This window comes from Pelobates fuscus, chromosome 7 (assembly GCF_036172605.1).
Source record: "Pelobates fuscus isolate aPelFus1 chromosome 7, aPelFus1.pri, whole genome shotgun sequence".
NCBI lineage: Eukaryota > Metazoa > Chordata > Amphibia > Anura > Pelobatidae > Pelobates > Pelobates fuscus.
The window spans coordinates 49,019,296-49,042,492 of record NC_086323.1 but is presented as its reverse complement, the minus strand read 5'-3'; the positions used below and the strand labels follow the sequence as shown (position 1 = coordinate 49,042,492).

At 38.5% G+C, this 23,197-nt stretch overlaps 1 protein-coding gene across 1 annotated transcript in view; it reads right to left on the bottom strand.

Moving 5' to 3' along the window:
* The window catches only part of LOC134569133 (tenascin-N-like), a 48,498-nt gene extending 25,554 nt beyond the window's left edge, over positions 1-22,944 (bottom strand). The window contains exons 1-6 of the mRNA XM_063428041.1: positions 22,908-22,944; positions 19,763-20,791; positions 19,022-19,396; positions 16,988-17,251; positions 12,398-12,583; positions 4,747-4,836 (exon numbers count right to left, since the gene is read on the bottom strand). Coding sequence (XP_063284111.1) covers positions 4,747-4,836; positions 12,398-12,583; positions 16,988-17,251; positions 19,022-19,396; positions 19,763-20,791; positions 22,908-22,944 — 1,981 coding nt within the window. The remainder of the gene's footprint in view (positions 1-4,746; positions 4,837-12,397; positions 12,584-16,987; positions 17,252-19,021; positions 19,397-19,762; positions 20,792-22,907) is intronic.
* Positions 22,945-23,197: the final 253 nt, after the last annotated feature.

Sequence of the window (23,197 nt, the reverse complement as noted above, 5' to 3'; positions counted from 1 at the left end):
GAGCCTTATTTTTTCTGATCAGATATACTTGGGTTCGTCATATTCTGGAGACTTGGGTGGCATCCATAGTCCAGATGGATATAGACTGGAGTTTTTTTCAGACACAGTATCTATACCAACAAGAGAATTCTGACAGATGAATCAAAAGGTATAGCACTGAAGGAATATGTAAGAAACCTTCTGGACGAAGAGGTGATTTCTTAGGTCCCATAACAAGAGCGGTGCCAAGGATAATATTCGCCTCTCCTCTGGTGCTAAAAGGAAAGGCCCATGGAAGCCTATACTGGACCTAATAAGGACCAATAAAAGGCTGAATGTCAGAGTCTTCAGGGTGGAGTCAATCAGATCCATATCCACAGCAATTTGGAAGGACAATTTCCTTATCTCTATATATCTCAAGGATGCTTACTGTCATATTCCAATAGCCCTAGATCTTCAGCATTCTTTCAGAAGAGAACTTCCAATTTAGTGCCTTACCATTTGGCTTCACTGCAGCCCCAAGAACCTTATATGTGCTTATAGTGATATTGAGTCCAGAACACCACCTGGTTCCCTTATCTGGATGACCTACTTCTGGTAGCCTCAGACCCACAGAAGGCAGGCGCACAGAAGAATATAGTTCTTTCAGAACTCCTGAAGTTTGGCTGTTTGATAAATATCAATAAAAATAGTCTCAAGCTAGGTCAGAGGATGACATTTCTGGGTAGAAAATTATATATACTGTTTTTTCCCTAACTCAGGAACAGTTCCACAGATTGTAGAAGTTTTCTCTTCCAGTTTCTTCATTTTCGCTTGGTATCAGCAAAAAAGTATATGCAACTACTATGAATCCTGGCTTCCACCATCAGACTTGTCAGATGGGCTCAATGGCATCTCAGGATTCCTCAAAGGTCCTTCCCATCTCAGTTCAACAAGAGAAAGATAAATTAGAGCCAGCCACTGACGATGTCACCTTCAGTGGAGTTACACCTTACCTTGTATCTGAAAAGAGAGAATATAACTCTGGATTTACAGTGAACAGAACCTCAATTATAAGCTCAGATTTCAGTTTTTAAGGATTGGATGCGCATTGTCTGGACCACGTTACACAAGGTCTGTGCATAAGGGAAGGAACAAGATTACCATCCAATTCTACGCAATTCTGAGTAATTTTCAGGGCTCTTCTTCACTTCAGATGGTTGCTGAAAAACAAGTGGATCCAAATTTGCTTAAATATCAATGCAACTGTATCCCATATCAATCGCCAAGGTGGGTCACATAGCCACTTATGGATCAGGGAATTACAGCCCATGATCAGGGCACAGAACAAACAGGGGCTCAGAATACAATGGCTGATTACCTGAGCCGAGTAACTGTGGACAAGATGGAATGGCAACTATGTCCTGACGTATCCTCAGGGTTGACTCAGATTTGACTGATACCCTATGTAGATCTGATGGGCATTTCTCAGAACTACCAGGTCCAGAAGCATTTCTCTAGATTTTAGGACCAGAATGCTCAAGGTCAGGATACTCTGACTCAAATTTGGAATTTCAGTCTGATGTACATATTTTACCTGTTTTCAACTTTCCTAAAGGTAATTCAAAAGAAGACAGTGGAAGGCCACGTCGACTCTAAATTCCTATGATGAGTAAGATGAATCTGGAAACTCCAAGGGAAATTCCAGTATGTCCAGACCTATTACCAAAATCCTCAAGCTCTGGTGTTGATGCGGGAGTCTTTATAAGTATAGGCATCCCTTAGACCAGGGGTAGGCAACCTACGGCACTAGTGCCATTCACGGCACTCGAGGTGTCTTTGCACGGCACTCAAGGCTGCTAGAGCCAAACAGGCTCTGCCCTATCAGGAGTCCCAGTAAAACTTCAGATATCTGCTAATCCGAAAAGGTGGTGAAGGACAATCCTCAATTTATGCATTGCAGCACGTAGAGGTAGTGATCTCAGATCACTTCCTCCCAGCACTTGTGAATAGGAAGCCACACTGTAGTAGAGCAGCTTGCAGTTGCTGTTGCAGCTGCTGTCCTTAAACATGTACCTGGCCGGCCTGGTCCCCACTGGAACCCAGGGAAGCCACCCACACAGCTAGATATACACAGACATGCAGTATAACCCTCCCCTCATACAAATAATACGGACAGCCCACACTCAAACATACAATCCGCACAAACGAAACACCACTAACAATCCACATACATGCACACAACCCCACATGCAATACCCCAAACACTTTGACATATCCATCCACACACACACACAATTCCACAAGCAGCACCCATGCACAGTTTACATTCATATCTATGTATCATACACAATACCATCAACTACTCATGAACATAAACAATATAATAGCTCGTATACGCAGGGCCTTCTTTAACGCGGGGCAAACTGGGCAGCTGCACCGTGAGCCCTGCTGGCCTCAACTATTTCTAACCCTCTGGCTGGTAATCTGCACACTAAGGAGGCCCACCGGGTGGCCCATGCACAAAGGACCACCCGCTGGCCTTCTGTCAGCAGGGACCCGGTCACACGCTGAGGTGCTTTAACAGCGCGAGCGGGCCCCTTGCTTTTCGGCAGCAGGCTGGGAGGAAGTGACGGCCACGCATCACTTCCTCCCAAGAGAGGAGCGCGCAGGAAAGAAGAGTAGGCAGATTGGAGGGGGGCTGGCCAAGAGCTCTAGACCCCAACTCCCAACAACTTCAGCCACCAGCAGGAAAGGTAGGAAACTGGAGGGTGGGTTTTAAAGTGTATGTCTGTGTCAGTATGCCTGTCAGTGTGTGTGTGTCAGTATGTTTGTGTGTGTGTCATATCTGTATGTTTGTGTGTCAGCATGTCTTGTGTGCCAGTATGTTTGTGTGTGTGTCAGTATATCTGTGTGTGTCAGTATATTTGTATGACAGCATGTCTGTGTGTGTGTCAGTATATCTGTATGTGTGTGTGCGTGCTTGCAATCAGGCCAACACCACATACAAACATATTCCACAAAAACACACAAAAACTGCTTAGTGCTAAATACAGACCTGCAAACATGAGTAAATGGTAGAGCCCCAGCTGTCAGTGCATTTCTGGAGTTGCACGACAGATGGGGATCTACCTTCTAATCACCCGTGCAACAGGGAGACAGCCAAGAATTCTTGCACCTCTCTACTTTAGGTCCGCCACTGTGTTGAGGTGGAGGACGTGATTGCATGCCTGGGAAGGGGGGACAGGGTCCAGGGGGCCCTAAGCAAATGCTTTGCCCAGGGTCCAGTCATTATTAAAGACAGCCCTGCATATATACGCACAAATACAACGATACAAAGCAATTACAGTAAAAATAACACAAGCAGAATACGGCAGCATACACATCTCGATTTATAAAAAAAATAGGACCGGCACGCTGCGGGACATCACAATCCTATATCGGCACAGTGCTGCTAAAAGGTTGCCTACCCCTGCCTTAGACAGTCATTACGATCCTCTTGCAGTCCTATAAATACTTTACATATTACAAAACTTGGCATGCATTTGTCTGTTGGTCTCAAGAATAGAGGTTGGAATTACTCTTCAATCAGGCCTAGAAAGGGTCTGAGTTATAACACTATAGAGGAACACATATCGGCACTTTCCACATTGATGGGTACCCATAGATATTTTGTAAGTCCAATAAAAAAGGTATCATTGCATACTGCAATACTCTGGTATTTTGGCATCTTGTAAATATATCTATACACCTTTCTGAGTTTAGATCATATGATTGCAAATGTATTCCAAACAAGCAGAATTTTATTTTTATTTTTTTAAATGTCCAACTGGTATAATTTTGATGTCATAAATTGCAGTTTTCTAACCAATTTCCAACACATACCAGCTTTGTAAATAACCCTGCCACTATTTTAGCTGACTCTATCCATACCTGCATGATTTCAGTCGATGTCTGCAGCTAATACAAACAGATCTTTCATTTGGAATGTTGTGTGCAAACAGTGTTAGTCAATCAATCTAGTAACTGCTATGTTTCCATTTATTTATTATTTCAGATGCGTACTAATTCCATATTATCTATGCTAATCTTTGATGGTTGTTTTTTTTTTTTTTTCAATGTAAGAATTAAATATTTCAAATCTGCAAATTATAATCTTGGAGTGTAAATTCTTAAAGGCATTGTCTGTTCAAAATGTGTATTATAAAGACTTTGCATTAACAATACTGTCAAAACAATACATTTAAAAAAAATGTAAAATAAAATGTTACACACTTTTTACTTTGTGTCCCTCAGAGGACCCCTCCCACACCAGAATGAGACCCTACAATCACAAGCCTTTCATTCTCTGTTCCATAAACACAAGATGATCTGAGCTGTTCTTTAACAAAAGCTATACCACACAGTCCACTGTTTTGTGACATGGTCTGTTCTTTAGACCATGTACAATACACGTGCAGCAAGAATCAGTGGGTTTATCCATTAAACAGTCAAAGGTGGTGAATTGACAAATTACACAATTCTGACCAAAATATCAAAGATGATATAATTCTCCAACACGGTTCATTTTCATACAAAGTCTAAGCATTCATAGATTACTTGACAAAATTGTGAGCAAAGAGCATTTAAAGGCTCAGACCTTTGTTGTCATGGAATCAGGTTAGTTACCACTCTTAGAGTGGAGGTGGTGTGGCAATTGTGTATCAGAACTTAGTATGTCTGACTCACATTCACTTTGCATCAGATGTTTATACAACACATAGTGGAAAACACTATTTATTTTGATACCTGTAACGCCAACAGCAGAGGAAGCTTTTCCTTCGACCAGCCCTCTCACAGATTGGAGTTTAATGTCGTATGTGGTGCTTGGGATCAGATCTGTGGGGTGGGGGATACAATTGAATTCCAAAATTGAAACAATATGTAATTAAATTAATGACGTAAAATTTTAGCATTAAACATGCCGGCAAACTACAAACACAAGAATTGTTAATTGGAGTCGTATTTCATTGTCAACTGATATCTGTCTACATTTTTGTTATTTTTCCAGAACCAATACGGAATAACAGAAACACTGCTATTCAACACAGAGAATTTATTCAAATAATGCAATCCAAAATTTACCAAAAGGTTTAGGATTTAAAGTTGCATATTGATGTAATTAACAAGCCTATACACTATGGGGAGCAGCACTTTACTCTCTCCTCCAGCTCTGCTTCACTCCCACCTTATTTGATGGCTATAGACTGTAAGCTCGTTTGAGCAGGGCCCTCTTCAACCTATCGTTCCTGTAAGTTTCATTGTAATTGTCCTATTTATAGTTAAATACCCCCTCTCCTAATATTGTAAAGCGCTACGGAATCTGTTGGCGCTATATAAATGGCGATAATAATAATAATTTATCAAGGGAAAGCAAGTGCTATTCTGGAGCAAAGTGGTAAAAAAGGAACGATCCCCATGGAAAATATTATAATGTCTCAACATTTAGAACTACCCTCAAGAACAGCATCTATTTTGCATAGATAAATCTCATTTGAGAAACCTAAAATACTACACCAACATGCTTGCAAGGAGAAAATAAACGTACATATCTCTGAGTTTTTCCAACATTACAGATGGAAATAACATGCATTTAAGAGGACACTTGACGATGGTGGAATGCTGAACTTACTTGCCGTATTTATTTTTTCACTGACCTTGTAGTGCATTTAATCTAACGTCTACAGATTTTTATACGGACTGTAACACATTTTGGACAGTTATATCTAGATTTTGAGATTGGGGAGAAGGGAAAGGAAATAAATAAATAAATATTAAGGGAGTGGTTGGGGTTCCTGGAGACCTCTGGTGCTGGTTCATGGATCAGTACTAAACCATTTTGGAACAGCTAAACACTGTACGAGGGTCTCCAGCTACCCTCTGCCCTGCCCCCACTGGATGTATGGTGAAAATGAAGATGACACTTCACTATGGCCATACCAACTCAAACAAAAGATAGATCTCTGGGATAGACTGAGAGGTCTTAGCTATTGCTTTCAACCAATCATTGTCTTGCTTCGCTAGTCAGGCTAAGGCAGAAGCAGGCAGCAGATGTGGGTCAGGCTGTGGGTGCTTAGGACCCCATTCACTATTAAACCATTTAAAAACAGTTAAGCAGTGAACAGTTATCCAGCACAAGGGGGCTCTACGTTCCATAATCACGTCTATGAGATAAAGTGGTAATGGTGCCTCGGTGTCCCTAGGTGTTTAGTTAGTACCCTCTCAGTTAATCAATAAAATTAATTATCTCATTCATATCATTCGGTTTTTGTTCACAAAAGTTCTTTATCGACTCTACTGGTTAACATGATACCATAATTGCACTACACAACAATGCAAATTTCAACATTTAAATAATAGGAGTTAGTTTTTGAGCATGGCTATCTATCTCTGTAAATCCAGTGTTCCTAATAACATGTTATCGTTGTACAAAGCAGTGCAGCAAACTGAGCATTCAAATTAAAATCTCTCTAGATAGTCTTAAAAGAATAAAATGAAAAGCTATAAAATAATCTTAGGAAAAAAACTTCCTTTTTTATTAATACAAATATATTTCAAATCTTGCATTGTGTTTCTGGAGAGAGATTTAGCTAAAAAAAAAAAAAAAGCGTACTAAGAAAATGAGCAACTCATTAATCAGATGACTTTTTAGTTGAATGTATTTACTTTAGAAAATGTACAAAAAAAATGAAAAACGTTTTGCAGCTAGATATGTTTGTAATAAATAAATTAATTTGATATATCTTCCAGTTCCAGGGATTTTCTCATTTATCTGTAGCATAAAAAGAAAAAAAAATACTTTTGTGTTTGCTTAGTTGGTTTGCCTTTTCTTCTTGTTTAATGTTGGACAAATTGCGTAGACATACAATTATGTGTCCATTCAAGTTTGTAAACATTTCTAATTGAAGCCACAATGAATGGATAACTGCAGAGGCGGCTCTCTAAGTAGGCGGGCGCCTAAGGCCTCGCGCTGGCTGACCGAGGACCTGACATCAGGAGGAAGATTGGCAGCTTGCCCTAAATGCCGCCAGGTGCAAGGCCCATCCAGTCTGCCCAGAAAGCCAGCCTTCAGTCTGCAGCTCCGTCGGGTGTGAGTTGCAGACTGAAGTGTCTTGCGATCCCCAGCCATTTAGAGCATTGCCGCAGGTTACCACGGCAACACTCTGACTTCTGGAGATCGTGAGACTCCTATCATGTGGTCTGCAGCTCACACCCGGCGGAGCTGCAGACCGGATAGGAAGCCCACCGGACCACCAGGGAGCCAGGACACTGTATTACTATTACCCCCCTTTAATCACACTGCCACCCCTTCCCTCCCTGACATTGACACTTGTCATCCCCCACTCTGGCCCTTGTCACCCCCTTACTCTGCCCTCTGTCACCCCCTCACTAAGCCCCCTGTCACACCCTCACTCTGGCCCTTGTCACCCCCTCACTCTGCCCTCTGTCACCCCTTCATTAAGCACCCTGTCACACCCTTACTCAGCCCCCTGCTACCCCTCCTTCCCTCACTCTGCCCCCTGTCACCCTCTCCCTCCCTGACACTGCCACCTGTCACCCCCTCCTTCCCTCACTCTGCCCCATGTCACCCTCTCCCTCCCTGACACTGACACCTAACACCACCTCGATGACACTGCCACCTGTCACCGCCTCCCTCAGCCACCTGTCACCCCCTCACTCCACCCCATGTCACCCCCTCCTTTCCTAACTCTGCCCCCTGTCACACCCTCCCTCTCTGACACTGACATCTGTCACCCCCTCCATCAGCCCCCTGTCACTCCCTCACTCTGCCACCAGTCACCCCCCCCACTCTGACATCTGTCACCCCATAACTGTGTCACCCCATCCCTCCCTCAGCCACCTGTCACACCCTTTCACACTCTGTCACCCCCCTCCATGCTTTGTCAGCCCCCTCCACACTCTGTCACCCTCCTTCACTCTCTCTCACCCCATTTCACACTCTGAAATGTAAAGGGACACTGTAGTCCCTATAACCATGTAATCTCTATGAATTGGTTATAGTGCCTTAAGTCCACTGACACTCCATTCAGTGTTAAACCATTTTCGAGCAGTTTAACACTAAATAAGGGTCCCGGCCACCCAAAGTCTGGCCCCTAATGGAGGTGTGTCAAAGGCAGAGATTACACACTTCCTTGTAGTTCCTTGTAGTCATACCAATTCATACTGACAATGGTTCTGATAGTCCTGAGTTCTGATAGGCTAAAATCAGTCAGCTGACACTCTCAGCCAATCACAGATGCCCATCCATTGAACTAAACTACCAGGAAGTAACAGGACCAGTTGTCAGACTGGCGGAGGGTGTAACACGACTAAATTATGAAAGTGCCAATCTCTTTTAAAATCTGCACTTTTTGCAATATGAAAAAAGGACAAACTTTTTGCAATATGAAAAAAGGACAAACTTTTTGCAATATGAAAAAAGGACAAAAGGACATAAAACAGCCAACTAAAGTGCTTTAGTGTTCCTTTAACAAAACTAAAAAATGCTCCCTTAGTGTCATAAATATAGAATGGTATGCTAAAAACTTGGCTACCATTAGATTCATTAAAGGGACACCGTCACCAAAATAACAAGAAAAAAATAATTAAATATTTAACTAGGAAAAATGAATTCAAATTAAACAAAAACAAACAAACACGCGCCTTGTTTACTTATATATATATCTGCAGTCGTCTGTCTGATGGGATATTTTCAAGATGTTGCAGTTGTCAGGAGGCCCCATGGTTTCCAAGGTTGTAATGGATGAGTTCCAACAAGACTATAGGACTATATAGCAACCTATGTATTTGCAGGAATTAGATGTATAGGAAAAAATGAGGGTTGCAGGAGAATTTGCAAATTAAATGTAATGCTTATTTTTATTGTCTATGTTTATTTAATTATGCGTATGGGACAAAGTTAAGCAACATCTGGTGCTTCAATTGCTGTGGAATGATACAAGATTGTAGTTATTATTTGAAAAACTAGAAACTCCTTCCTGAAGTTAAGCTTAAGTTATTTTAATTTGTTTGTGGATTTTTCCTTTACATATTATTACATAACCATTTTACTCTTGGCAACATATTTTATGGAAAGGTCTGTCAAGTCGTCAGTAATGCTCCTATAAACCTTATCCCCTTTACTTACTGTAATTTTCAGCTGGCCACGATTTAGATGAAGTGCAGCCAAGTAGTAATTATCTAGTATTACTTCAGAGAAGCTACTGCTATCAAATAAGGTAGCTATTCGTATATGTACTGTACTAATTGAACTTCAAAGACCTCCTTGTGTACAGGGAGCAACATCAACAACCTCATCATCGATTCATTAGCCTTCATGTGGGCCAGATTATTCAGATACTTCAAAGCAACTTTGATTATCCTCAGTGACCGTTCCCAGCTCTGACTGGAACTAGTATAGCAGTAAGACAGTGGCACGATATACCAAGTTTATGCATTTAATGTTATTTGGCACGATATACCAGGTTTACGCATTTAATGTTATTTGGCATGATATACCAAGTTTATGCATTTAATGTTATTTGGCACGATATACCAAGTTTATGCATTTAATGTTATTTGGCACGATATACCAAGTTTATGCATTTAATGTTATTTGGCACGATATACCAGGTTTACGCATTTAATGTTATTTGGCACGATATACCAAGTTTATGCATTTAATGTTATTTGGCACGATATACCAAGTTTATGCATTTAATGTTATTTGGCATGATATACCAAGTTTATGCATTTAATGTTATTTGGCACGATATACCAGGTTTATGCATTTAATGTTATTTGGCACGATATACCAAGTTTATTTATTTAATGTTATTTGGCACGATATACTAAGTTTATGCATTTAATGTTATTTGGCACGATATACCAGGTTTATGCATTTAAAGTTATTTGGCACGATATACCAGGTTTATGCATTTAATGTTATTTGGCACGATATACCAGGTTTATGCATTTAATGTTATTTGGCACGATATACCAAGTTTATGCATTTAATGTTATTTGGCACGATATACCAAGTTTATGCATTTAATGTTATTTGGCACGATATACCAAGTTTATGCATTTAAAGGTTTTTCACCTGTGTACTGCGCTAGTATATCAGAACACCCTGAATTCCACTAGCAGAACCTGTGTACTATGCTAGTATAACAGAACACCCTGCATTCCACTAGCAGGACCTGTGTACTGCACTAATCTAACAGAGCACCCTGTGTTCCTGTAGCAGAACCTGTGTACTGCGCTAATATAACATAACACCCTGTATTCCTCTAGCAGAACCTGTGTGCCATGCTAGTATAACAGAACACCCTGTATTCCACTAGCAGAACCTGTGTGCCATGTTAGTATAGCAGAACACTGTATTCTTCTAGCAAAACCTGTATACTGCGCTCGGATAACAGAACACCCTGTATTCCACTAGCAAACCCTGCGTGCCATGCTAGTATAATGGAAAACTGTATTTTTCTAGCAGAAACTGTGTGCCATGCCAGTATAACAGAACACCCTGTATTCCACTAGCAGAACCTGTATACTGCACTAGGATAACAGAATACATTGTAGTTCCACTTATGAAACCTGTGTACTGCACTAGGATAACAGAACACCCTGCAGTTCTATTAGCGGAACCTGTATACTGCACTAGCATAACAGAACACATTGTAGTTCCACATATGAAACCTGTGTACTGCACTCAGATAACAGAACACCCTGCAGTTTTACTAGCAGAACCTGTGTATAGCACTAGTATGGCCTCTATCATCGTGAGGTTTTTTTCATTAAACATCATATGAGATGAATCAAAACTGAATTGCAGATTTAATGCACAGCTCACGAGTGAAATGTATTCAGTTTAGCTATAGTCACACCTTGGTTATTTAATTTTCAATTTTAAAAAAAATGTCTCTGGCAGTTCAGTGTAGTTCGGTATTTAACCCCTTAAGGACACATGACATGTGTGACATGTCATGATTCCCTTTTATTCCAGAAGTTTGGTCCTTAAGGGGTTAAGAGCACTAATCCCCACAGTTACTGTGCTTATATTACAGAAGACTGTGCCCTCCACTATCAGACCCTGGGTACTTCATTAACGTTCCAACAGACCCTATAAAATATTTAACAAAGATGTCTTGTCAACATATTTAAAAAAAAAAAAAAAAGAAAACGGGCATTGTTTTTATTTTTTTGAAATTCCTGCCTATTATCTGCTGCTCGTGAATATTAAACTGAATGCCAGCAGCTCCACTGTTACCCTGCGCCCCAGGAAAACATGAAAAACCTGTACAAGATGTGGAAACAGAAAGCAACTTGCTAACATGTGGCTTTAGTTTATTTGAGTTACACGACATGTAAGCATTCAACAACCTCAGGTATTAACAGAAGCCATGAAATATTGCTCATGTCAGAAGTCATGAGAGAAGAAAGACTTTACATCTAGTACTTAGTAGTCAATAAAATATGATTTTCAATATATATTTACTAGTATTGGTAAAGATCAAACAGAAGTCAAGAACGATCTCCTGAGAAACATTCGCATCGTAAAATTGAATTCTACGTATACATTACAGTAGTCAAAGTGCTCCCAGATGTGCAGTTTTAATAATTTGCTGTTTAGCGTGCTATTTATTCATCATGATTTCATCACTTTATTAATCTAATTGCCCAGAATGAAAATAAGGGCCTGAGGTCTCAGGCTGTTTGACTAAACTTGCTCTGAAATGTTAGAAAGAGACAATAAAGACAAACTGTACCAGTTCAACCCTTTGGACAATGTTGGTTAAACTCTGGTCTGACTGTGGTCCACATGTCACAGAACGTTTTCCAGTGGCTATTTGAGGTCCATGGGAACAAGTGTAAAATGGGTGAAGGAGGGGGTAGGGTTTGAGCAAATGTTTGCCTTTGATACCACGCTCGTCACTCAGGATACTCGGGGGAGTGTGAGCCTAACAAGTCAGTCAACCAAGGGTTCACAATGTACTGAACTGAAAATCCAAATTGCTAAATTTAGGCTACAATAACTGATTCTCTGAATCAGCTATAGTCACCACTTAGCTTTGTTAGACTTTGTTTTAGACCCTTTTTTTCTTTCAATTCACTAAAATTCAGTTTTTAGAGAGACCTCAGAAGATAAGGACAGGGGTTCCAAATCAGTACTATCTGCCACATACCATACAGTTGGGAGGTATGTGGGAAACAGCCAAACAAACTATAATTAGAGGCAGAAATTAGTCAACCCCGAGAGAACGTTATTTGCCACATGGATGATACATGGATCACATACACAAGTAAAACTAGTTGATATTATCTGGTTAGAACATTGATACTCTCACTGGCATGCAAGCTACATCACATCGGTAACGTTTCCCTTCCATAACCATACCTGAGATGGTGTATCTCGTCTTGGCATCATCGGACTGTGGTACCATCACTGCTGTCTCTGCTCCGCCTGACCTAGCTTTATACATGACTTTAAAATAATCCACTTTATTACTTGGATTTTCCCACTCAATCTCCAGGGCATCTTCGTATTCTTCCGTCACCCACAGAGTTCCCAAGGATGCGTCATCTGCAAACCAAAAACATAAATAGGACTTGTTCACAGACTGCATCAGCGCCCTAATGCAAACAGCTGTAATCTTTCAGTTAATTAAATATCATTATATCATAATAATACATAATTTTTTATGGGTATGTTTTTTTTCCTTTTAGACAATAGAACACATACAATAGAACATAGGGATGTACAATTAGAAAGAAGGTGTGAGCCCCCAGATCATATCAGGGTTAATCATAAGGCTACCCTAGATGGCTGAGTAGGGCCCAGTGGGTTATACTGGGGCCTCAAAAACATGAATTTGCTTGGCTCTATTAACCATCCCTATGTGAATGGGAGGTCCAAATGAGTAAGCTGCCTAGAGCCCGGTGGGATCTTAATCCTTCTCTGCATCAGATAATGTTTTATAAGAAGATGCAAGGCAATGGGCCTTTCCATTCCATCACACCAGAAACTCCAAAGTGAGAGTTAATAAAAACAAAACTGCCTGGTGGAAGGACAGGACACATTCTATCAACTGTCAAACTGTAGTCCATTGGGTAAAGGAATTGGGGGGTTGCCATTCCACATGCATCTCATTAGTAAGGAGTCTGGACAAACGTAATTTCATTTTATTTATTCAGTTTTTTGGGGTTTTCTTTAAAATCTTTGTGATGGATGCTTAAGCAGTTTTGCATTTTTTTTGCATTTTTATGTAATTCAGGACTAGTTCAGGAATTATTCATGATGTTATTACTGAGCAATTCTTGAGGATAGTTTGACTTTTTTTCACCTCTTAGAGGACAGAGTTTCTTGGCTAATTGAAGGCAGTTCTGAAGTGGCCCTGTGTTATTTGGAGAATTTAGGGAATTTAGAATTTAGGCACAATTTCTCCTTGTGATTTGCCACAAATTACAAGATTTACATTTTCAAGAATACGCATTAGTACTGTGAATTTTGTGCAGTTTATAAATCAACGTCATCTTTATCTCTATTAATATTATTATTATTAGTAGTAGTAGTATTAAACCTGCCACATTGCATTTCCCGTTCTTCATCTTATGATTTATTTTGTTTTTGTTTTTTCGACAATTATTTTAGTATTTAACTTTTTGCACATAAAAAAAGTCTCCCTTCATTCATGTTAGACAACAAAAAGCATATTACAGAGGTACCTTATTAAAGCTCAAAAATAACTTTTTTGACTGCAGTGTGGTAACTTATGTTGATGGCTAGGTATAACTACTAGGATCCACAAAGTATGCAGGTCAGAAAATATAAGTATACATTTAGGTATCTTAGAGGAAATATGATAAAGTTACACAAATATAAACATGGTCAGTAAAAACAGCTTTCTTGTAACCTGTTTATTAACAGGACTGTACAAAGGACAAGGAGTCACCCATTTAGAGTTAAAGAAAATAGTTTTTGCCTATGGCAGTTGTTAGGCAGATGTTACTGGGCAATAATAGTAAAAAAATATATATTTTCAAAAACTTGTTGGTCGAATTAATTTGCAGGGGGCCAATAAAACGTGTTTGGTAATATATGTCTGCCACAAGATTGACGATGGTTCACTTTTTTTATAAATATACATCTCTACACTTTCATATCCATTTTTTCCTTTTTTTTTTTTTTTTTTTTTTTTATTGACAGTTTTTTAGTTATCCGTTCTCATGGCATGTATAATCTTTGACAATGGGTAGAGCTAAATACACCAAAAACAAGTAAAAATGGGCGCTGGTAAAAATAGTCTTAAATATCAATATTAAAAGAATATAGAAAAAGCTGCACCTAAACAAGTGTAAAGCTCCAACACAACACTCTTACAATATAAACAATCCCAAATAAAGGTGCGCTGTGTCTTTAAGACCAAAATCTTATAAGTGCCAAAAGTGCAATATGTGATAAAGTGCAAAAATATTTGAAAGTGCACTTAGAATATTGAACAAATTCATACATACATATATGCGTCCTCTCCAATAGTAATGAACATATGAAAGGGAGAGATAAAAAACAATAATAGTGTAAATCTATTTAAAAGCGTATAATTACGGTGTGATAAGAAAATTTTCACTCACAAAGATAGAGCAGTAAAAGCCTGCTCTAGCTGTATCAGCTTCTTCAAATATTTCCTTTAAGGAAAATGACAGCACGGACAAACGATTCTTTTCATGGATATTTAATGCCCAACTTAGCACAGGTGCTCCACCTTCCTCTGCAAACAGTGTGCAGTCAGACGGAATAGCTTTCGTTTACTTTGGGGTGTCGACAAGTCCCTTAGTAATCCGCCGCTGTTTTTTCACCGCTGTTGCTGGGTCCAACTTCCGGGAGGAGGGGCTTCCAATCGTGCGTAACACGTGGTGCGTAATTTGCGTGATGACGCGTTTCGCCGTACTCACGGCTTCATCAGATCTGTCCGTTCACGTCCTCTTTCGTCTTATATACACACCCTCATGAGTGTGTTCAGCTGATTGGCATTTTAACAAGTCTTTATTCTGAGCACACAAACCCTTCTTGACAATATATACTTCTTAAATACATAAGAGTATATATTTATATTTAGAAAATCAACTTTATTTCACATATAAATCTTTTTAAAAACTATTTATATCAAAGTCCATTAGTATAATATCAATATAGTATAATAAACTAACTACATAAAAATACATTTAACATTTAAAGCGACAGTATAAAATTTATGAAATTTATGAAAACTGCAAAAAAGGAGGAATAATTATACCTTAGGAGTTCTATCATAATGCAATTAATGAAAAACATATCAAAACATTACATATTAACTGTATGAAATATAAAAGATAAAAATATGTTCATATATAATACATCTCTGAAAAACTGTCTAAAATTTATTTTATAAAAAGAATATCCATAAATATAATATCTCTAAAGAAAAATTCTATATAAATATTAATACATATTTTCTGAAAAATTAAGAATTTTATTCTTACATATTTTATTCATCTAGAAGCCTACAATATTATTATTTTAACCTAAAAAATTAAACAATTTGTTTAATTTTTTAGGTTAAAATAATAATATTGTAGGCTTCTAGATGAATAAAATATGTAAGAATAAAATTCTTAATTTTTCAGAAAATATGTATTAATATTTATATAGAATTTTTCTTTAGAGACATTATATTTATGGATATTCTTTTTATAAAATAAATTTTAGACAGTTTTTCAGAGATGTATTATTATATATGAACATATTTTTATCTTTTATATTTCATACAGTTAATATGTAATGTTTTGATATGTTTTTCATTAATTGCATTATGATAGAACTCCTAAGGTATAATTATTCCTCCTTTTTTGCAGTTTTCATAAATTTCATAAATTTTATACTGTCGCTTTAAATGTTAAATGTATTTTTATGTAGTTAGTTTATTATACTATATTGATATTATACTAATGGACTTTGATATAAATAGTTTTTAAAAAGATTTATATGTGAAATAAAGTTGATTTTCTAAATATAAATATATACTCTTATGTATTTAAGAAGTATATATTGTCAAGAAGGGTTTGTGTGCTCAGAATAAAGACTTGTTAAAATGCCAATCAGCTGAACACACTCATGAGGGTGTGTATATAAGACGAAAGAGGACGTGAACGGACAGATCTGATGAAGCCGTGAGTACGGCGAAACGCGTCATCACGCAAATTACGCACCACGTGTTACGCACGATTGGAAGCCCCTCCTCCCGGAAGTTGGACCCAGCAACAGCGGTGAAAAAACAGCGGCGGATTACTAAGGGACTTGTCGACACCCCAAAGTAAACGAAAGCTATTCCGTCTGACTGTACACTGTTTGCAGAGGAAGGTGGAGTACCTGTGCTAAGTTGGGCATTAAATATCCATGAAAAGAATCGTTTGTCCGTGCTGTCATTTTCCTTAAAGGAAATATTTGAAGAAGCTGATACAGCTAGAGCAGGCTTTTACTGCTCTATCTTTGTGAGTGAAAATTTTCTTATCACACCGTAATTATACGCTTTTAAATAGATTTACACTATTATTGTTTTTTATCTCTCCCTTTCATATGTTCATTACTATTGGAGAGGACGCATATATGTATGTATAAATTTGTTCAATATTCTAAGTGCACTTTCAAATATTTTTGCACTTTATCACATATTGCACTTTTGGCACTTATAAGATTTTGGTCTTAAAGACACAGCGCACCTTTATTTGGGATTGTTTAATGGGTAGAGCTAAAGCAAAGTTCCATTTCAGTTGCTAAGCTACTGTACCCACAATCCGCCAGTCAAGAGAATCCCATCGGAAGAGCAAACTTATGGACAAGATGGTGGCACCCTGATATTAAGGTCTGGCGCAAGATACAAGGGGCATAAGTAAAAAAAAAAACAGAAAAAAAAAACATGTGCTGGTTCAACTCTTGCTACCTCTTCCTTACCAGTTCTGCCTTGGAGTTCAGCTGGGTCACTCGTCACCCGATTCTTGATTTGGTATAATATAATTTGGTACAAGGTGCCAGGGTTTAGACCCATGATCCGGTAACTATCTTGGTTTTCAGACACTTGTTGTTGCTTTTTCAGTTGTTCTTCACCAAATGGAAAGTAAGTAAGAATATAGTAATCGATGTCCAGCAACAGGTCCCATGCAATGCTCAGTGAATCCTCTGTTGTGCTGACAAGGCGTAAGCTCTCTGCAGCCATCACTAGAAAGCAGAACAAATCACTGTTTGTGGAAAGTAATGCACACTTCAAATACCGATATACTATACCAATGTGAATGGTATTAAACAATGCATAGAATTACAGTGTATCTCATATGTGTAATCAGTTTGAAGGAATCATGTATATGCAATACCTTATACAATATGCAATACATTAAAGGAACACTATAGGCACCAAAAACAACTTTAGCTTAATGAAGCAGTTTTGGTGTATAGATCATGTCCTTGCAGTTTCACTGCTCAGTTTTCTGACATTTATGAGTTAAATAATTTTGTTTATACAGCACTAGTCACACCTCTGTGCATGTGACTCACACAGCCTGCCAAACATTTCCTGCAAAGGAAGAGCAAAAGTTTGAACTTCCTTTACTGCATATTCTGTTTAATTAAGAATGTATTATCTCTGCTCTATCTGCTCTGCTAATAGACTTCTAGACCATGCAAGAGCCTCCTGTGTGTGTGTGATTAAAGTTCAATATAGAGCAGGAGATATAAACTTCTAAAACAAGTTAACATCTGATTGAGAATTAGAAAAAAAAATCATGCAGGCTGTGTCAGTGCACTAAAAAAATCTATATTTCTATATTGGAATTTTTTTAAATATAATGTATAAATGTATAGATTTTTTTATTTATTTTTTTTAAAATTTTTTTACTGACACTCCTTTTGTTCCCTTTATTGGTCACTTCCCACTTGATCTGTGAATAAAATAAACGTTTACTGGCTGTCTTCTAGCCATCAATCATCTTTTTCTTTTTCCATCACTCATCTTATTCTATTTTTGGTGCCAAAGACAGAACTAAGAACCAGGAAACAGACAAAAAGTCTTGTTCAGTCCTCATTTAGTTTGTTTGATAATTCAGTCATATGGCGGTAGTTTGGGTATTTCTTTGAATCATCAAAAGACCAAAAGTAGGACGAGTTGCGATTTTGTTGAACCTGAATCCTCAAGTCTTTGCTGCATTTATAGGAGTGTTGGTTATGTGTTCTACACAATGTCATAAGGACTCAGGTTACATTGGGGGCTGGGGGAGGGGTAGAGTTCAGGGTTAAGGTAAGGTACGTTTAGGTCTAGGGGTGCTTAAGTGAAACCTGACTTTTTTTAAAGTCAACATTTTAAGTTTTTTAAGTGAATCTACAGTTTCCCATAGAAGTCACTGTTGACCACTAAAGGTTGTAGAGAAGGATGATGGTAAGGCATAGGAGACCAAAATCCCATCCATATATCTATTTTGCAGAGAACAGGAGGTGAAACTTGGCATTTTCAATAAGTTTTTTCATTGTTTCTGCCATAGTGTCTGAAGTTATATTATTGTTAATTTTGCAGTTACATTTCCTTTCATGCATTATAATATATTTTACAGCATGCATGTAACATATTTTTGAATGGCTGCCTATTGAGTATCTTTGTCATTTTTTTATAATGTTTGAGGACAGACATTTGATTTTTAAACAACATTTCTATATGTCTTACTGCATTTAAAAATAATAGTCATGTACTTTGTGGAACTGGTGAAGAGGTCCATTTCTGAAGTTTGTCCTCAGTCTGACTAACAATGAAGATGGCCCTCGGGCCCAGCTCTTTGGGGCCTTGTCTATCTGCTTAGGTTACTCATAGGTGACTTGTGGCCTGCTTAGGTGACAACAATGCTACACAAAGAGAAATTACACTAATATAAAAGTAAATATGAGAGCATGAGTTTTACCAAATGGATTACACATTATGTATCTTGATGTTAACATGCTACGTACATTCAGAACAAGCTTCGCCATAAAATCCTTCTTCGCAGAAGCACTGACCACCATCACAGCGCCCATTTTCTCCACAGCTGATGACACAGTCAACTTCTCTGCATGATGGACCAGTGTATCCTACTGCACACTGGCAAAAGCCCCCAACGCATTTTCCGTTCTCTCCACAGTCAAGTGGGCATACTTCTTCACTGCAGTCTGGGCCAGTGAAGCCGCTGGCACATTGACAAACTCCATCAACACATACCCCATTGTTGGCACAGCCATTTGGACAACTCCTCTCGGAACAGTCAGGCCCTTCCCAGCCATCATCACACTCACAGGTTCCGGTGGCTATTATATATCTACCATTTCCGCTACAGAGACCAGCAATGTCTGAAATATGAACACAAAAAAGAAGAAAGTTGTTAATGCTATATATTTTTCAAATAAACAATGTTAAATAAAGATAGATCTTTAGCCCTCTATAATAAAAAACTGTACATAAATCTGTCACCGATATAAAATATTAATACTTAAAATAAGTTTATAAATTTCTACTCGGTAAAACTTAGGTTTAAATCAATAACCCCTTATGTCCTGGTTTTTGTAACACCCAAATCTGAACAGAGCCTCATACATGACATAGCTACAAAACTGTAGTAATTTTCAGAATGTTGGTATACGTAGGTAAGCTTCATACAGTGGTGAAATGACACTATACTTTATCTATAGAGGTATATCATTTGTCTTGTTTCTCACCTATGGAACAGCTGTCTCCAATGAAGCCCTCATTACAAACACAGGTTCCATCGACACAGCGCCCATTGGGACGGCAGTCAACGGCACATTTCTTCTCCTTGCAGGCAGTGCCGGTATATCCCTGGGAACACTGGCAGACTCCGTCTACGCATCTCCCATGCTCTCCACAGTCAACAGGGCATTTTTTCTTTCTGCACACTGGACCAGTATAACCTTCTGAGCACTTGCATGTGCCATCAATGCATTTTCCAAACCTACCACAGTCAGGGATGCATAATTTCTCTTTGCAGTTTATGCCGGTGTATCCCTTTGCACATACGCAGATACCATCAACGCATTTTCCAAACCTACCACAGTCAGGGATGCATAATTTTTCTCTGCAGCTTACGCCGGTGTATCCCTTTTCACATACGCAGATACCATCAACGCATGTTCCAAACTCACAGTCAGGGATGCATAATTTCTCTCCGCAGCTTACGCCGGTGTAACCCTTTTCACATACGCAGATACCATCTACACATGTTCCAAACTCACAGTCAGGGATGCATAATTTCTCTCCGCAGCTTACGCCGGTGTAACCCTTTTCACATACGCAGATACCATCTACACATGTTCCAAACTCACAGTCAGGGATGCATAATTTCTCTCCGCAGCTTACGCCGGTGTAACCCTTTTCACATACGCAGATACCATCTACACATGTTCCAAACTCACAGGCAGGGATGCATAATTTCTCTCCGCAGCTTACGCCGGTGTATCCCTTTTCACATACGCAGATACCATCGACGCATGTTCCAAACTCACAGGCAGGGATGCATAGCTTTTCACTGCAATCAGTGCCCGTGTAACCCTCTGAACACTGGCAAACACCATCAACGCATTTGCCATTCCCACCACAGTTGTCGGGGCAGCTTTTCGTAGAGCAGTCTGGTCCTTCCCATCCATCATCGCACTGGCAGCCTCCTAATCTGGGCACAAACTTCCCACGCCCATTACAGTTTTTGTGAAAACCTGACCTCAATTTAGGCCCTAAAATTAGAAATAGAGAAGAAAATATATAATAATTGTTTTTTAAAAGAGGAAAAAATATATAACTCAGAGTCACATTAATAGAATGCTAGGCTGGTTATTATTACAAAATGACCGTTAGAGTGTTGGATCTTAAATTACCAAATGAGGATTACAAAATAAGTACATTTGCGACACACAAAGCATTAAAAAAAAAATTCCATTGCTACATGTATCAGTGAGCATCAAGTTTTGCTTGAAGTTATCAACTAAACTCAGAGCTGTAAAAATTGGCAAAGGAAATGCTAAATTTTAGGTCAGAATAGAAAAAATAGAAAAATCTGCAAAGCAGCTCATTCCAGTTTGGCTTTTTTGGCCTGGAATTCACAAATACCTTTGTCAATTCTACACCATTCCCAGTTTAGTGACTTACTCTAAACCTGTGCAGTCTGGATAAATCACATCTCTGTATGTTGCTTAATAATTCCTCGTCTCTCAATAGCAATAAAGTGCAGAAGAATTCCATGAGACATCAATTTGATGCTCTCTGTGTCAGAAGGATGAGTTTAATGTCTACTTGTTTGACTAATAAATTATTTGCAAGGCTCCGCTAGTTGCATACTGTATATTTACTGTCATTTCTTAACATTCACATTGGAGTTACTGCTCTTTTTGATTATTTTAACAGTCAAGTTCCCCCCGCGTGTCTTTACATAGCTCCACATCTCTTAAAGTAACTTTATTAATATATTAATCAAACAAATGCTAAATATTTTACCATTTAACACATGTGATCTATAATCAAGGAAATGTGCAAGTCACGTAGATATTACTCGTATGGCACTGGAGAAATAATTTATTGAAGTAAAATTCTGAATAACTGTACAACCTCACTATAGTGAGACGAGGGTTGTAAGTCCCAATTTCTGCTTTGTTAAAGTGGTCTTCGGGTGGTCCTGATTGTTCCAAAGCCAAATAAGTGACTGTCTTATTCTTGGTAACTATTTTGTTGGGGGAAAGAGTTCTCTTTTAACTCTCAGCAATAAGCACAGATAAAGAGGTCACTGGTGATGAAAAGTGTAGCGTAGGGAAGTTAAACAAAACATTTATTCCAATTGCACAAACCAGTGAGGATCCATCTTGGATTATCTTCCATTGATACACTATGTGTACTTGCACATTCACGTAGGGGATCATGGGACATTTGCATATTTTAGAAAAAAAATACTTGTTTAATAATATTACTAATAGGTTTCAGTAGCATCAGAATCTGAACATGTTGTATGGCATTCCAATTAAAAGCAACATGGTGGACAGAAGTGCTGTCACATCACCAGATCCTACTTAACGCTGTTCATTAAACCCTCACCTGCTCCTGTGGTATCCTCAAATTTTTTTAACCCGAAAATTTTAACTGATGCACCCTCCCTATCCTTGCCATAAATAACCTGTGTCTTTTTTTCAACTAAAGGCAGTTTAGGACTAGTTTAGCATCACGTCTTTATCACACAGTGTGTAGCAAGACACCACCAAGTGGTTTAATTGGTTAATACAGTTTAAAAGGCTTTGTCTAATTCTCCTTTCGATATGCTTGGGAACCCATTACCTAGAAAGGTGAGTGTTTTTTTGCTACAATCCTCTTGCAGAGACTCATTGACATTGTATATTTCTAAACAAGCTGAATATTCATATATAGCTGAAAAACTGCACAGGAAAGAATATAGATTGCAACAGCAAGTTTCCTTAATCAACTAAACAATTTGAATTCATACAAACTATAAGTTCAAATCTCTATCTATCTGTCTGTCTATCTTTCTATTGTTCTATCATTTATTTATCTCTTATCGTCTTCGGTCTTGATGTAGCTTATAGGGGCACATACAAGACACAACTAAAATTATATAAAATTTTTCTCTGTATTTAGCATATCAGCTATTGCTCTCAATAAGTTTAACTCTGCAAAAATATTTTGATAAATGCAATTATTTACTAGTATTACTGTTATTAGTGAGAATCCAAGGTGAATTCCAAGTGAATTTAAAATTTAGGTTCAAAATAATTGACATGAAAAAATTCTCTAATTCAGCTATGTGTTCAGCTACTCTGGCCTTACATCTGGAATTCAGTTAAAATTCACTTTGAATTCTCACCATCTTCCCATCGTTCTCAACCATCCTCCTATCACTCATATCACACAAAGTGCTCCCCCATACTGCCAGTCACTCCATGTAGCATGGCCTCATGGAAGGCGGTAGAGGATGTTATTAATTCTCTGACCAGTATGACAGACCACAATCCGTGAGGCCACGCTACAAAATGGAGGTAAGCTGGGGAGAGGATGGTAAAAGACCACAAAGCGACTGGGGGGGGGAGGGGAAGAGACACCAAGGGGCTGGGGAGAGAAAAAGAGACAAAGAGAGGTTGGGG